Here is a 17,629-nt window from a genome sequence, read left to right as displayed (position 1 = left end):
GGATAGAAAACACACACCACAAGGACAGGTGCAGGGTGCGATTTACTGAAACACTGCCTCTTTGTTCTGCACAAACCAGTGAGAAGCTCAGACACAGACCCCAGGGCTGCTGTTTGGATGGCCTGCACCTCTGCTGTGTTTAGATCTCTGGTGGGCATGTGAGGGAGGAGATGGCGGAGGAGCGCACCCAGCTTCATAGTGGAGGTGGGTGAAGAGAGCTGCAAATCATCGAGTTCAACCAGTTTTTTTAGTTTTTCTCAAACCAGAGCGCATCCAAGCTACCCTGAGAAGCTTGGAGAAAACCCATTCAGGCTGCACTCCTATAGGTTCTAATTCTGTGGACCTGAGCTCCTGGTTATTTCTTCAGGTTCCCTGATGGTTCTAATTTACATCCAGGGTTAAGTGCCTCTGGATCTAGCAGAGACAACTATCTGTGACATCTTCATGCAGCCATATATGCTTGCTTGTCACGTGATTCTTAAATTGGCATATTCGATATTATAAGATAAATGAATGGGAAAATAACTACAGACAGTGGTAAACTTGGTGGGTGACAAGTTGGGTGAACTTCTTAACCTGTTCAAGTCTAGCTTCATCATCTACAAAATGAGATTAATAATACCTCATAGTTTTTCCAAAGTTAAGCAGCATGTTGCATGTAAAATAATCAGTACAATCTCTAGCACACGGTACAAACACATTTATTATTTAGTAACATGCAGCATGTTACAGTAGAGTGGTCACTTTGGAATCAATCAAAATTTTCTTCCAGCCCTGGCTGTATAACTTTCCAGCTCTGGGACCTTAAGTGAATTCCCTAATTTCTCTGACCCCCAGGGCTCTTGTCTATAGCTGTATGAACAGGTAGATACACTTCCTAGTGTGGAAAAGTGCTTAAGCATAAAGGCAGTGCTCAGTAAGCATATCTGCCACCTTCCCGCTCATTCTGTTTTCTTATTACATCACAAGGCAGTGGAAAAATCTAGTTTTGAGAACATCATTGACTTTGGTTTGGCCAGGTTGTGTGTAGAAGATACTGTTACAAATGGCCTTTGTGGCTGTGACTGACTTTGGGAGCATGACCCTTGGAGCCCTGAGGGATGGTTGGGCCTGAATTGGGACCAGAGCCTGCAGATAGAGTTGGGGTGCCCTGCGCTGCACTTCCGTATTAGTACTTGGCTAGTGTCTCCAGTTTGCCTTATGCTGAACTTGTGATGACCTTGTCCTTCTTAAGCCAACATACTGGCTGGGTGGGATTCTGTCCTTTTTACCTGAATCAAGCTTTGCTTGAAATGCAAGGGTATGCTGGGACTTAAAAAGGACCCCCACCCCAGGTCTTAGAATTCTACTTCACAGCCTCTGTTGTTGTAGTCCCTAGTCTCCTAACACATGCGCCCTCTAGTTGCTTATGGAACTTTTTGACTTCTAAGTATACTTACCCATTTTAACATCTGCATTTATACTTTGTCAGCCTTCAGAGGGTAGAGGACAGTGGCTGAAGATGACAGAAGTTGTGTTGTGAGCTGAACTCTTAACTTATCAACACGTTTGGTAGTTCTTGTTGGTTCCTGTTTGTAATAGAGCAGGTCATAATTCTGTGCTGATTGAAGTGATTCAGTCTTTTTCTTTTCATTTCTCTCTCCCCTTGTAGCCTAAGTTTTTTAATTCAATCCAAGAAGAACATTAAGACATGTCCTTTAAGAGCTGATTAAAAAAATGTGCGTTAAGTCCAGTGATGCTAAAATGTTTAATTTAGACCCAACCTCACAGACTACTATAGTTTAACTTTAGTGGGCACTTAACTTAGAAAAAAATGGAAATAATATATGATTGCTTTCCAGTTATCCCTCTGAGTTATGCCATTATTTTTTTTTCTGGAAGTTCATTTATGAATATTAAAGGGGTGCAATTTTCTAACACATGTCTAAAATATGAGATCTGCATGGAATCATTTAGGGAATTATTTTCTATGGTTCATTAAATTGGAAAGGAGAAGAAATTTGAATTAAAGTCTAATTTAATTTGTATTATTACTAGTCTTCTCTCTATGGTCTGTGTAAAGTCCTGTCTAAAAGATTCAATGCATCTAGCTTAAGTAATTCTTGGAAATGGGAGATAAAGGGGAGAAAAGAATCATCTCATCTGGGCATTCTATTTGAGATATCATGGTGAGAACCACTGAGAAGAGGACACTGCATCAATTGGACCAGCCACCCAAGATTATAGAGAAAATTGATGGGAAATTGGGAAGAAGAAAGAGACTTCTTATGGGTTTAAAGTGTTCTTTAGATCCTGTGTCTTTCAGTAAATTGATTTCTAAATTAGAGGATGGTATCTTGTTCACATCTCTGTTTCTGGAACTCCCATGTTGCCGGAATAAGAGCTCAATAGGTGCTTCATAAGGAACTTAAGGAAAGTTAGTTGCCACAGGAGTGGTGAGATGAAGCTCAGAAATGCTGAGAGGAGAAGCAGAACCCAGGGAGTCTAGGATGGAATGAAAACAGCTGAGTGATTGAATATCATGGAAAGAATGTTGAGTGGAGAAGGTGCATCGTCAATGTTTCTTGTGCTGCTCTTTCAGGGAAGGGCTGGGTGCTTTAGAGCAGTGATTCTGAGTCCTGTAAGTTGGCCCATGGCATTCTCCCAGTAAAATTCCATGACAGTCCTTTCACGAGGTCTGTGAAAAAATGAGGTGATGGATGGTCAGTTCCTCCATGTTCTTTTTTAATCAATCTTTGGCACTTGCAATTTTTAGTCATAAAGTGGTCTCAAAAAAAAAAAAAAAAGTACAGGCTTATGGTAGTTATTTTCAGTTGAACAAATCAGTCCTTTCTGGTACTGTTTGAGAGCTGCTGTCTGGAACGTTTAGGAAACACAGCTCCCTGGGGACGAGTCGAGAGCAGGCTTCTGAGGCATTTCTGACAACAAATCTAGGTATTGTGTGCTGTCAAAGGCAGTTCCTGGTCGATTCCCCGTGGGCTGGGGCTCATCTAACACTGTTGTCTAGTCGGCATGGACGCATCCCATGGCTTTATTGACTCACCTTACCAATCTTTTGTAACAAGCCACCCACAGGGGAAGTGTCTGTGAAATGGAATTGTGCAAGTCTAACACTAGTGTCAAGACAGCCAGATTGGGGCTGGCAGCAGAGAGAAAGGAAGCCGTTCGCTTTCTTTTGTGGACGTGCCCCCACCTAATTCAGAGCTTGTTTCTACCTGGAAGACTTCTTTTTAACTAGATCATGTGACATCGTTGCTTTTCTGAGCTGATTTAGGCAACCAGATGAGTAATAAAGATTGTCAGTTCTGGCCTGCCATATTGACTTTTAAAAGGCTGTTTAGGGGGAAAAAATCACTTACCATGATGATTCATCTTCAACTTATAAATCTGGTGTGGATGCAGATTTCACACTATTCAGTATTTCAGTAAGTGAGTACAAATGCATAGGCTCAGATGACAAAAGGCCTAGGAAGGGCTGGTTGGGAATGTGTATGGACTAGACCAGAAGGGGTGAGTGGATGTTTTATTTTAATACATGATAATTAAAAATGGCCTGTCTGGGGCTTCCCTGAGTGGTTCAGTGGTAAAGAATCCACTTACTGATGCAGAAGACACGGGTTCGACCCCTGGTGTGTGAGAAGATCCCATATACCCCAAAGCAGCTAAGCCTCTGGGCCACAACCATTGAGTCTGTGTCCTAGAGCCCGGGAGCCGCAGCTACTGAACCCAGCACACCCTGGGGCGTCTGTTCTGCAACAAGAGAAGCCGCTGAGATGAGAAACCCGCACACACAGCTAAACAGTAGCCCCCGCTCGCTGCAACTAGAGAGAAACCCTCGCGGCAGTGAAGAACCGGCACAGCCAAAAATAAATAAATTATTCTTAAAAGAATTAAAAATGGCCTATCTTAAACAATTTCTGGATTGTTTGGCAGCACCCACTCGATGGACATGAGTCTGAGCAAGCTCCAGGAATTGATGATGGACAGGGAAGCCTGGCGGGCTGCAGTCCATGGGGTTGCAGAGATTCGGACACGACTGAGCGACAGAACTGAACTGACTGAAACAATTTCTAGGGTGGGGGGTGGGGAGCCATTGCAAGTCTTTGGTGGAGTGCCAACTGACATTTCTGGATAGAGAGTCCATATATTTATTTCGGTTTAATTAGAAGATAAGTAATATGGGAGCTGTGTGGAGTGGGCCAGAGGCAAAATGGAAGTTCTGCCATAAAGTCTGGTAGAAGGTTCAGAGGCTGGAAGGCCCTGAGTGGCAGGGAATGTTTTGTAAGTGAGTCTAAGAAGTGGAGGCGGCAGAAAAAAAACTATGGGATCTCAAAAGATAGCAAGCTTCAGAATAGAAGTGTAAAGAACTTCTAAACATAGGGTTGGGAGCTCAGTAAATGTTCATTTCTCTCTTCTTTTTCCTAAACCACAACAGGAAAACATAATAGTTTTCTATTGTGCTTAAACACATGTGGGTGATGGTGCCGCTCACTGGATTGTTAGGTAGGAAAAATTAGCTCCTACAATACAAATCATTCAGCAAATACTCAATTGATACAGAGATATAAATAATCTGTAATAAATGAATAGAAAAATTCAACACTTCTGTGCACAGCTGTGTGCTAGAGCCTGTGAAAGCAAAGGCGGGTAAGCTGCCAGCTCTCCCTCAAGGAGCTCATGGATTCGTTGGGCAAATGCACGTGTGGAAGGACAGTCAGTAAGGCAGAGCACCCGGGAGCTGCCCCAGAAATAGTCAGAAACAAGGAGCTCCAAAGAGGGGCACATCCCAGTGGAGGGGGACAGAGCCTCACCCAGCAGGTGACTGCACAGACCTGGGCTTCGCTGGGGTCCAGGGCCGTGTCAGGGAAGGTGAAGGGCGTCCTGATGTGGGGAAGGGTATGAGCAGAGGCAGGTATGTGTTGTAGGTTCTTCTGAGAAGTGGATTTCATGTTGAATCACAGAAGCCGCATGGGGAGGTAGAGGGAGAATACTAGAAATCTGTTGGAGGCCGACTCTGGTGGGCCCAGAAGGGCAGGCGGGGGTTTTTCACTGACTCCTGTAAGCAAAGAGAGACTCCCCCTCAGCTGAGGGGGCTACACAGGGGCTTCTGTTCATGTGGGGTTTGCAGGATGGCCTGAGAGGGTGTGACTGGAGCCTGGGGAAGTCCACTGAAGGCTGAGACAACAGTCCAGGGGTGCACGGATGAGAGGTGCAATTAGATCAGTGAAAGGGGAAATGGAAGGGAAAAGAGGGTGGTATCAAAGTCATGTTGAGAATAAAGCGACACAGACACAAACGTCCATTGTTCTGTTGCAGTTTTTAAAGCTGTGGAAGCCGTTCTGGTAGAATATCCTGTCCTGTTGGAGTAAATGTTGACCAGATATTTACCTTGAATGAGAAGAAGGATGTTATCCTCTGTGGCCATTGACATTTTTTGGCTCAGACAATTGCTGGACTTGCCATGGTTGCATGTATTGTGTCCTTGATTGTACAGTGGTACTGAAAAACTGTTTGGTTCTAATTTTTCCCTTCTCTTTCCTTCCAAATAGACTCTATCAAGAAGAATTTCCAATCCATACCTCGAACATACTCCATCCCAGGTATGATTCTTTTCTGTCTTACAGCATTTCTGAAACAATAGTCCACAAATCCCGGTGTAGTACTTGCTAGTTAGAAATCTGCCCTTTGCTCCTGATCACGCTGTCTCCTTCACGTGGAATGACATGGCCGAAGGTGTTTGGAATGCTTTGATAACTTTCATGTAGAAAGATGTTCACTAAATAAGGAAAAAAAATTTCCCCCACTTTCCAAGTCCTTTACATGAATGTGTTACGAATATGGTGGAGTTTGTATATAATAGAAATATTTTCAATTTGCTGAATGATAGAAATGCTGTATTTAAAAAATAGGAGATGTTTTACTCTGAAAACTTTGTGAAAAGGGGGATTATTTATAGGTATCTAATAGTAGAATATCCCCGATACTCACTGAAACAAGGTGGGGCTGCCTTCATTGTGTTGTTAAAAAAAATCAGCTGACTAAAAAAAAAAAAAATCAGCTGACAGGGTTGTGTATTTTAGAAAGACAGGGGACTATGAGCTTTGTGAGGACAGAACCTTTGGTCTTGTTCACTGCTGTATCCCCAGCATCTAGAATGGGGCTGATTGCTGCTCCGTGTTTTTGAATGACTGAGTGAATGAACGCTGTCAGGACTAGTCAGGTAGTACTTTCTGTTGTCTGACTCAAGTATTTTTTTTTAATGGGTTTAGCATGTTAAAAATAAAATCATCTCCTGTCCTCATCTTCTCATTACGTTGTGTTCAGGAGGTGATCGTATGAAAATTAAGGGCGTATAAGGATGGGATTGAAGTGTTCAGGATTAGGTTATTGTGAATATATTATCAATTGTCTGCCTTGGGAAACGATAAAAATATTCCGTCAAAACTTTGTGGGTGCAAAAAGAGTTTAGCAAGAAACAAGTGAACAGATGTAAGCATGCACCCTCAATATATCTTCCTTTTCATGAGCTTTTACTTAGGAAAAGAGTTCATCTCCTTTCCTTTGTGAGGCAACATTGCCCCGTGGATGAAGTTGCCAGTTACAGAGAAAGGAGGTAGTTTATAAAGTGGGACACAGACCTCTCCAGATCTAAGGGATACCCTCCTTCATCCTCCAAGAATCAGAGATGCATACAGGCAAATCAGAAGATTAAAAAAAGAAGTTATATGAAATTTGTATCTGCTAGATGCAATCATGAAGTAGATTGAACCCAGGATGCTTGGAACTAACTATGAACTCTGCAGTTGAGTGAAGCTTAAAAGCAAAGCACACAAATTATATCATGGTGTGAGATGGTCACTAGATAGGAAAAAATTTAATTTTCCCATCTTCCAAGCTGTTTACATATATGCATTATCAATATGGCAGAATTCATATAAAAATGTTCTTCAGTTTGCTGTATTGATAGAAACATTGTATATAAAGAAAAAAGGAACAGGTATTTTGCCTGGAAATTTTGTGTAAAAGGAAATTATTTACAGTTAAAGCACTTTAGCATTTGGAAAGTAGTTATAATAGCCTAATAGCTTAAATGGTCCAATAGCAAAAATAAATAGAATAGGTAGTTACATAGCTGTTATCTTAGCTATGTATGGTAAGATATAAGTGTTTTATGCTTAGGGACTTGGCCATAATTTTTCTGTATAGTGTGTCATCGGCAGCTCACAAATTGTCACATTATTGTTCTGCATTCTCAGTGAATCTTTTGTCTTTTCTATGTAGATTTATGGGGAGAATTCTTCTTGTGCAGGAAGAGCGTTGCGGAATATTATCATCGTTCAGGCAGCTGACCTGATAAAGGACAGAGCGAACCTCAAGGGGTTTTATAGGTAACACCGTTTGCTAACACCTTGTCAGAAATTCTCCTTGAGAAAGAAAAAAAACTGAAAACGTGTTAAAGTCATAACCTTGATCACAGAGAGATGGGCTATTATGAGGAGTAGGAGGGTTGCTGGGCTTGAAGTGTCTGCTTGGGAGATTGGCGGTGACGTTTCTCTTAATTAAACGAGTGTTGGTCAGCTGGACTCCTGGTCTGAAGATCAGGCGAGGAATGCTCAGCTGCAGGTGTGCTTGGGCTCCTGAGAGTCTGCTCTGCTTCCTCAAAGACGTGATGTTTTATAGTGTTTTTACTGGGCGTGTGCTGTGTTGGGCCTTCTGTAAATACAGGCCCCCTCTCTCAGAGCTCTGTGGGGATCCTTGGAGGCCCCTGGGGGAGACGGCCACTGCTCTGATTCTCCAGGCGGGCGTGAGCTGCCCCTTCAGGACCTTCAGGGTGGAGGAGGGCCAGCTGGGCACAGGGATGGCACTTGTTTGCCTTGGCAGGTGAATAAGGGTGGAGGTGTTAGAGTAAATGGATGGGCATATGGTCAGCTTAAAGTACATCTGGACCAAGAAGATGGTCACGGAGAAAGTTCAGGGCACATGTCTTCATTTCATGGAGCCATTTAAAGAAATAACAAAAGTAAATGACCAGCTTTTTGTGACTATTTTTTCCAAGTAAAGGTATTAAACCACAGCAAACAATACTAAAACTACAAAAATAACCAGAGAAAGAACCACTATCATTTATTATCATTATTTGTTCTTACAAAAATGAGATTACAATACCATGAAGAATAGGAAAGAATACTCAGAACAAATGATGCCAAAAAAAGTAGGAAAGATTCTCAGGATAAAGACGTTTCTTTAACTAAGTTTAGCTATATCACCATCTCCTTATGGTATTTTCTTTTTTTTTCCACTTGCCACAGATGGGAAAAATTTCATCATGGCCTAGATTTGAGGGGATAGTGCTTCCTAACCTGTTTGAGTAAGAAGGACCCCCCCCCCCCCACTTTTCTATTGAGGCATAGTTTACATACAGTAAAATGCACAAATCTAAGGGTACAGCTGGGTGAATTTTTAATTATTACACATACCAATGTGACTGCTATCTATAGCAAGATCTAGGAGGTTTTCACACCCCAGATGATGTCTTCATGTCCCATCCCTATCAGTAACTGTCCCAGGCCGACAACTTGTTTCTCATCAGAAACTTGGCAGGATCTGTAATCTTAGGCACCACTGAGCAACTACACAGTGGAGATGAGAGAACTACAATGAATTAACACTTTAAAATCCCATGTTTAATTAATCTTATTAGTATTTATGTAGGTTTTGACGCCTCCCACATAGGTTAGACATGATTCATTCTGTTGAGAAACAGTGCTTTTGTGTATTGTGAATCTCTTTAAAAAGCTCCAAGATCACCTCTATTCACTTCCTCCCATAATGAATTCAAGCCCCTAAGTCTGAAAATCACTAGTTTAGGGCCCAGGTCAAGTAATTGCAACAGGCTGGGATAGGGGCTGTGAGTATAGTTGCATTACTTCATGTAAAATCTCTCTCTCTTTTTTTTTCTTTAATAGATGATAGTATCAACTTTAGACAAGTCTAATTTTTTTTTTCTTAAAAACTAAAACTGCCTGTACAAGCATACCTCAGAGATGCTGTGGGTTTGGTTCCAGACCACCCCAGGGCAATGAGTAGCACAATAAAGTGGGTCACATGGATTATTGTGTTTCCCAGTACATGTAACAGTTATTATACCGTAGTCTATTAAGTGTGCAGTTGCATTATGTCCAAAAATAATATTCATCCCTTAATTTAAAAAATACTTTATTGCTGAAACTTGCTAATCATCATCTGAGTCTTCAGCAAGTCATCATCTTTTTGTTGGTGGAGGGTTTGAAATATTGTGAGAAGTACCAAAAACAGAGATAGGAAGTGAGCAAATGCCATTGCAAAAATGGCACTGATAGACTTGCTATATTAAGCTTGCCACAAACCTTCAGTTTGTAAACATAATATCTTTAAAGTACAGCAAAGGAAAGTGCAATAAAATGAGGTCTGCCTGTGTCAGTCTTTGGGCCTAGTTGTGAGCAGACTCATAGGATTCATTTTCGCTTCTATATAAGACTGTGTGTAGGACTGGTCCTTGCTATCAGTTTTGTTCCTGATTGGATATAGACTGAAAAAGAATTGGAACATGTACATTAATCAGGTTCATGGAAAAGAACCATCCATCTGAGCAAGGGCATAGTTTGAGTTTATTGAGAGTAGAATGTGGTGAGAGTGTGGGTCTATAGCCTAAGGACTGATTAATGCTCTGGGTTTAGAGGCAAAGTGCTAATATGATAGCCTAGGCTGAGTCATTTTCATTTGTCTGGTAGTAAATTGAGGCAGAGTACCACATGAAAATTACTTTCATAATTTTGATATGTTTTCCATTCATTTGGTACTATAGGAAAAATCATACTTTTTTGAGCCTTCATCTAAGTCTCTAAATACCACTGTCCCATTGAAGGAGATGAGGGTCTGTCTCTACTGCTATGAACTGATTACTAAAACTGTAACTGGAGATGGAAGGAGGCCAAGAAAAACCAAGTGTTCAACTTCAGCGATTAGTAAAATTCTTGTTTTGCTGTGGCAATCACATTGACCTTGGAGCCATCACCTCTGTATCATAACGTTCCTATCTAGCATTGCAGCATTGGTGAGATCTCTATGTACTCAGAACAGCTTCTGGATTCAGTACAAGACTGAAGATACGTGGGGAGTAAGAACTGCTGTGGGTGTTCACACGCCTCCTTTCCAGGCATCTCTAATTTCTCCACCACCCTCCTCTCAGTCCTGTAGACTCAGGGATTTAAAGTGGATTGTTGCTGACCTGGTCCACGAGTCAAGGAGGTTGTTGGTTAACTGCAGTGGCCACTCACCTCATTTTGTTTGCTTTGGTGGTATTGTTCACTTGCCAAGTTGGGTGCAACTCTTTGCGGCCCTGTGGATGGCAGCACATCAGCCTTCCTTGTCCTTTACTATCTCCCAGAGTTTGCTCGTACTGATGTCCATTGAGTTGGTGAATTGGTGGTATTAGTGATAGTGTCTATCTTTATCCCAGTGATATTTTCCCTGGTGCAAATGGATTGTCCAAAGCGATTTGAAACATGATATGATAAATTGCAGGTGGGGTAGAAAGAGATTGTGTACAACTGAAACAGTAGCTTACTTTGAGAGTGAGAGCTTGATTATTAGGTAATAACTACAGATGACAGCAGTCATGCCTATACCATGTTTTAGCAAATCGACTCAGTCCTGCCCACCACACTCTCCTCCTCGCCCCCGAGACAGAGCGAGACTTTCCCATTGAGAAGGTCGGGCTGAGTCACTGGCCTCACCTGGCAGCCCGTTAGAAGTGAGGGCTCCGAGGCTGTGCCCAGCCACACTGCACCAGAATCTTCATGTTAACAAGGTCTCCCAGATGACTCCCACTCAACACAGTCATGGGAAGCCCTCTTCTGAGAAACGTCTTTCTGATCACCTGTGAGGAAACAAGCCAGTGCATCTGTCTAGTCACTGTTGCAATGTGAAAGTTTAGTTTGTTTAGTAAATGTTTTGTTGTATCCTGCCATGTTCCAGGTGGTGTCAGACACAGAACAGGCTGAGGAGCTGTCTGTACTGTTCTGAGAATGAGGATTAAGATGATAAAAGTGCTTTACAAGCCTAAAGATGCTGGCTAATTGATAGAGGTGTTGAGGAATTAACACTTTGAGCATTTACTAATGAAAGGTGTCCTATAGAGTTAGAAGTTAATGTTGATGGTTTGGTCTAATTGCCTGTTTTGTTGCAATCTGTTTTCCTGTATTGTTTTAAAAAAATCCATTTATTTGACTGTTAATCTTTCTTTTGTCTTACTGCTAACCTGCAACTGGATTTGTACAGTTGGTACAACTTAGAATTGCCTTAATGATCTCAGAGTATCTTTCAAATCTTTAGCCAAGAAAGTGATATTTTAACTAAAGCTAGAATAGTTGTTCAGATATCTCAGCAGAAGTGTTTACTACCTTATTTTTCCATCATCCAGGAAAATAAAGTATCTCATGGCATTTTTTCATTCTTTTGGTTAGTGGGTGATTTCTAGGTATTTGTGATTATGCCAGTCATAAAAGATAGGCACTATTTTTCTGTTCTAGAAATACAAATAAATGTTGGCATCTTTGGTCCTTAAATAAAAAATATAGGAGAAAGTCATTTTCATGATACAGGTGTTAAAAAAAATTTTTTGGTGTGACTTTTTTCATATGGGAGAGTGGGTTTCAATGAAATTTCTGCAATTAATCTTATTTCAGAAAGTTTTCTTTATTTGGTTTTTCATCTGAGGCTGATAAAGATGGAAAGGTAGGCATGAAAATATTGTTTGTAATACCCAGATGAGGGCATTCTTTGAATACAGCTGTGTATTTTAAGATGGATTATAGAAAGTCTTTCTTCAGGTGGTTAGCAGAATCCGTTATCCAGGTTTGCAGGTTTATGATCCAGGGTGCTTGGTGGATTGGTTAGACTATATTAAGATTAACAGTCAAATTCATTGTCCTTTGAGACAAATATTAGGTTTAATCTCTGTTTGAAGAGTAGAAAACAAAACATTATACCCCTCACTGTGGTGTTACTTTGTCTAATCTTGGAATTATCTTGTTCTCAAAGAGACGAGATAAAAATGTGTAAATGGTTGCACCAAAGTTGATCACCACTTATCTTATCAAGGCAGAAACATTGTCTTTCAGTAAAGGACTGCTAAATTTATTCCTTCATTTATTCAAATGTATGTATTCAGAGAATTTGCTGTGTTCCTGGACTGTTCTAGTGTTGGAGTTTAGTCATGAGTTACGTATACATAGTCCCTTTCTCCTGAAAATTATTCTCAAGGGAAGAAAGCAGGTATTATTCATTTGGAAAGATGTATAATTGGTAAATGTTAGGTGATGTAAAGAAAAAGTATAAGAGGATATGATTCTTAGCTTCTGTAAGGAAGTGATATTTGAGCTGAAATCTGAAACATGAATAAGAAGTACATGTCATTTATTCTTGAGTTGCTTGTCTAAAAAGAACATGAAAGGGATGGTATTAAATTGCCTATTTTTTTGGCAAATGGGTGGCAACCATGTCTTACTGTCAATGGCTTTGCTTTTGTCTAGGAAGAGCTGCGTTGGGTCAGAACTGGTGGACTGGCTTCTAGAACACTGTCCTTTCGTCCAGTGCAGATCTATGGCCATAGGGGTCTGGCAGCTCCTACTGGACATGGGGATTCTGTCATCAGGTTAGTATTACGTGTTCTGAAGGCACAGAATCCTGAAGCTGTTAAGCTGCCTGACCAAAATGTGTTTGATTTCTTAGATGATATTATAATCTAGATGGAAATTGTTTTTGCTCGTAAATATTTGTGTTCTCTTATAAATGAAAGTGACAGGTCATCTTTTGTTATTTCTCACACCTCTTGGTATTTGCTGATTTATTAACTACAGCCTGTAAGAGTCTTTCCCTTACCCCATCTCTTCTCTACTCAAAATGATGCTCACAATGTTTAAAAAAGATCAGTGGACATCTTTAGTTGCTCTAAATGTGTGACTTGTCTTGCTGTACTTAGAATAATCATCAGAAAACTGACTGTATGAATAGAAGGTGTATGCCATTTTAATTGTATAAGGAATCATGAACAGCTAGAAATATGATCTATGAAAATAAACTGTTTAAATAGAACAGAAATTTGATGTTAACTAGACACTAAAATTGGAGAAGGAAATGGCAGCCCACTCCAGTATTCTTGCCTGCAGAATCTCATGGACAGAGGAACCTGGTGGTCTACAGTCCACGGGGTCACAGAGAGTCAGACGCGACTGAAGAGGCTTAGCACAGACACTAAAATAGATGGTGAATGTCTCTTTTCTTTGTTGAGTCCCAGGGAATTGAAGAGTTATAAGTCAAGCAGCTTGGAGTCTTTATTTGGCTCTACCACACAGGTGCGGGGTCACTGGGAAACTCTTTTCTTCTCTGGGTTATAAATAATGAGGGTCAGAGAACAAAGTAAGGTTCAGAAAGACATACCCAAGTCCCACTGTGGGAAAGTGGTACAGATGGGGATGTGGGTGTCATCTTAGTTGATCACACTTAGCACCTGATGCTCTTATTTAGAAAAGCAGTTAACTGCCTTTAAGGATTATAATTATCAGCTTGCTTGTGAAGTTCAGGTTTCTGGTTTGCAAAACATTTTACATTAATATTTTTAGGAAATGTCTCCACTTCTTTATTTCTTTTAAAGTAGGGGTTCCCAGACTTGGTAGTATTGGTATTTTCTGCCAGATAATTCTTAGTTGTGGGGGGCTGTCTTGTACATGATAGGATGTTTAGTAGCATCCCTAGCACCCCCTAGTTGTGGCAACTCAGAATGTCACCAGACATTGTTAAATGTCCTCAGGGCGGGAAACAGATGCCTCTGGCTGAGAACCACTGATCTAAAACTTGGCATAGTTTTGTATTTGTGTACCATTAAAGTGATTAAATGTACTGCTTTGGGACACTAAGAAAAAAAAAAAAAAGAAATTTCTTCTACTCCCTTGGAATTGCTATTGATTTCACCTGTCCCTTGATGCAGAAGAGTTGTAAAATCCGGGTGAATGTGCTGGCCAAAGTTTCAAATAATAAAAATAGGTTGGTCAGTAAGTCCTTTTTCATTCAATGTGATTGTGAGCATGAATGGACTTAATTATGGTCCTATCCCAGCTTCTCCCTAGTAATTAGTAGGTCTTTCAATTTATTACTTGGTTTATGACTCTCTAAATAATATACTTTACGAAACCGATCCACACCTTTTTTGTTTCCAACAGTGGACCAGCATTTATACTTTCAGGACACCTATGTTTTCTACCAGTTTTCGTCTGATGAGTGTAGCTACTTGTACTGTGAGTTCGAAAGAGAAGAGGAGTGGCAGAACGGTGTCAGACTGTTACTGCAGCTTGTGCCTCTCATTCCCAGTCGAGCTGGCATCTGTGAACTGTAAGTAGATGCTGTTTTGTTCCGTTGTAAGATTATTCTCACTTTGAGAACCATCCCTGTGTCTGGGGACTGTGCTCTGCTTTTTAAGACCATCTCCTTTTAAAAGTAATTGTTTTATTCCCATTTCTCAGATGTAGGTTCAGAAAGGTAAAATGCTGAAAATTCAGTCCAGCTAATAAATGACTGAACTGGTGTTCAAACCCCGGAAGTCCACGCCCCGCCAGCTGCACCATACTGCTTCTGATTTAATCACTGCTATATGAGTAGATGATCCAAATTGGGAATAAACATGATTTAGCTGAACTTGGAATAAAATAATAACCGGCATCTTATTCTCTAGCTAAGTCATGACTTTCCTAAGAAAAACTCAACAAACATTTCTGCAAATAATCTAGAAGCAACATTTGGCAAATTAAAACCCATGAATCATTATCACATGAAGACGCTGAGTCACTATATGATTAAAATGAATTTGTTAGAAGAGGTTTTGGAACAGGACTTGAGTCATGATATGATGAATCTGACATGCCTTTGTTTATGCACAGCATTCATGACAAGCTTATTTCAGTATAATCAATCGCAGATTAAAATTTTTAGTTAGTAACCTTTGTATATTCTGTTTCTAGAATACATTGAGATTAGAGGGCAAGTGGTATTATCCTTGCTTCATGGGTAAGAAAAATAGGTTCGGGGAGAAACACCTACAACCATAGCAAAGATGAATTACTCTTGTTTAAAAAAATACAATATTGAACAGTTAATACAGGCTTTTAGAAAAGATAGAAATGTCAGAATAAGACACTAATAGGTTGATTGTAAAGAATGCACTTTGTGTCAGGAACTGTGCTACATGCTTTATATTTGTTATTTCATCTTCAGATGAATTGTATAAGACAGTTTCTATTATTTTAAAGTGAGGAAACTGAGGCATACAGATCAGGTAACTTATCTAAGGTCACACACGTGGTGTGTGGCATGTCCCATGTCTGTCTGGCTCTCACACCCATGCTTTTAACACCTGCTAGAGTGTGTGCCTAGGAGTTGTGGGGGTCATTCTAGCTTCCCTTCTGAGACGTGATAATCAGAAGCTATAAAAGTGTTAGGCTGACTCTGAAATGCTTATGAATTCAATGCCACTGTCCATAGAGGACCTTGCCGTGGTAAAGCAAATTCAAATAGAATGCATCATTCGACTAAGTACGGAAAATGTTCCTTAATGTAATATGCTTTTAATATAGGCCAGAAGTTTCCCAGGAAAAGTCAAGGAGCATTTCAATAAATTTTAAAAAGCTTTCTAAGAAAAAGTCGAATTAAGCTAGAGGTGGCTGTGACTTTCTGTGACTTCATAGACTGTCATTCTCTGGCAGCTGTTCTTAACCATTTCCTGTCCTGAACTTGGAAGTCTGTGCAGTCCTGAAGGGTGTACCCAGAGTAATGGGGGCATGAGGGGTTCTGCAGTAAACTTGCAAGCAGTCCTCATGGTTTAGCTCCACTCCTTTCTCCCCCACTGAGGAAGCATATTGGAATGCCAGTGAGAGGACCTTGTTACAGGGAAACCTTAAGTCTGCTGCAGGTTCTAAAAATGAACCTATTTTTAAAAATTTGGTTCCTAATATTAACTGCATATTACTTGCAGTCTTTTGTCGCCCCGATCACCGTACACGTGCCGTGCCTGTGGAGTTGACAGTCACTGTGGCGTGCCTTGTCAGCACATTCTTTTTCTCTTGTTGTGATCACGTACATTTGGGAGTGGTAATTCCTCTGGGAAAATTGGCAGTGGGGAGCTATAGACCTGTTTAATCCCATATTATAAGTACAAACTATGAAAAGATAAAATTAATGAACCTACTGCAAATCCCTTCTGGAGAGAATATATCTTTTTTTTTTTTTTTCTCTGTACTAGAGTTATAAGCAAACTTCTATGCTCTGGTAAAATGTTTTGGGCCAAAATTTTTTAACCTAATCAAAGATTAGGTTATCCAGACTTGGAATCAACTATGGTCAGAGAAAAGGAAGGTGTCCAGGGGACGTCATCCTCTTCCAGCTGGGTTGTCACAGCCCTTCCTAAGGTTCAGTGCCTGTGATCCCATCATGACTTCTGCTCCAGTCTGGTGATCTCCTTTCATTGTAGCCTGAATCCCACAGCTGTTTATTCCCTCCTGCCCTTGTGAGGTTCTGCTGTTTCCTTGTCTGGTCAGGTTCTTCCCACCCCTCAAGGGGGAGCCCAAGTCCTGCCTTGACCACAGAGCTTCCGTGATGGCTGCAGTCTGTGGCAGCCCTGTGTAGTATAGTGTGTGTGTCAGTCACTCAGTCGTGTCCGACTCTTTGTGACTCCACGGACTGCAGCCCACCGTGCCCCTCTGTTCATGGACTTCTCCAGGCAGGAATACTGGAGTGGGTTGCCAGGCCCTTCTCCAGGGGGTCTTCTCAACCCAGGGATCGAAGCTGAGTCTCCCACATTGTAGGCAGATTCGTTACCATCTGAGCCAACAGGGAAGCCCTCACTTTTAGTAAAATTTACTGCTCTTGCTGTTTGTATCAAAAATTTTTTTTCCATTCTTCTATGTCATTCTTAGTCCTATGGTATCCATTCCACTATATTATCCATTCATTTTTACCCATTCTAGTGAAATGCCCTCTAAAGTCCTCTCGACTCATTAACTTACATTGTCTGTTCACAAGCTGAAAACCCAGTCCTATGGTTCTTTTACTAACCTTTTTGATATCTGAAGGCTTTGAAGTTCTGCCTGTGCAGTTCCACACTGGGGTTCCTGTATTTGCCGTCTTCTCTCTAATCCCTTTAACACTATGTGAGGAAACTACCTCCTGTCTCTATGTAAATACAATTCTGTTCTTTAAGGCTGCATTTTTAAAAAGAAAAAAGAAACAGATTTTTTTTTCCATTTAAAGTAAAATGTTTAAATCAGGAAGGAAAATGGAACTATTGCAGGTTTTTTGGCTAATGTGAAGAAACAAAATTCCTCTTCTATACAAAATAACTTTTACATCTAAGCTGAGTAGATCATTTGAAAGAAGTGAGTGCATTGGTTGTCAAGGGTAATCTCCGGGGGAAGAAGGAACAATTGTGGTAACTTATTCAAACTGAAAGCCAAATCAAGTCATCCAGAATGTACTTTTTTCTAACTTTTTTATTGGTGTGGGAGGAGGGAAAGTGGGGGGGGGGGGGCGGTTAGGAATACTG

At 40.8% G+C, this 17,629-nt stretch overlaps 1 protein-coding gene across 2 annotated transcripts in view; it reads left to right on the top strand.

Annotated features, from left to right (window-relative positions):
- RAPGEF5 (Rap guanine nucleotide exchange factor 5) overlaps positions 1-17,629 on the top strand; it is a 232,373-nt gene that overhangs the window by 37,172 nt on the left and 177,572 nt on the right. For both annotated transcript variants that reach the window (XM_043462812.1, XM_043462811.1), the window contains exons 2-5: positions 5,550-5,600; positions 7,282-7,388; positions 12,573-12,694; positions 14,259-14,427. In XM_043462812.1, coding sequence (XP_043318747.1) covers positions 5,550-5,600; positions 7,282-7,388; positions 12,573-12,694; positions 14,259-14,427 — 449 coding nt within the window. The remainder of the gene's footprint in view (positions 1-5,549; positions 5,601-7,281; positions 7,389-12,572; positions 12,695-14,258; positions 14,428-17,629) is intronic.

Source organism: Cervus canadensis, chromosome 3 (assembly GCF_019320065.1).
Source record: "Cervus canadensis isolate Bull #8, Minnesota chromosome 3, ASM1932006v1, whole genome shotgun sequence".
Taxonomy (NCBI): domain Eukaryota; kingdom Metazoa; phylum Chordata; class Mammalia; order Artiodactyla; family Cervidae; genus Cervus; species Cervus canadensis.
The sequence above is the reverse complement of the archived record's forward strand: the minus strand, read 5'-3'. Positions and strand labels throughout refer to the sequence as shown.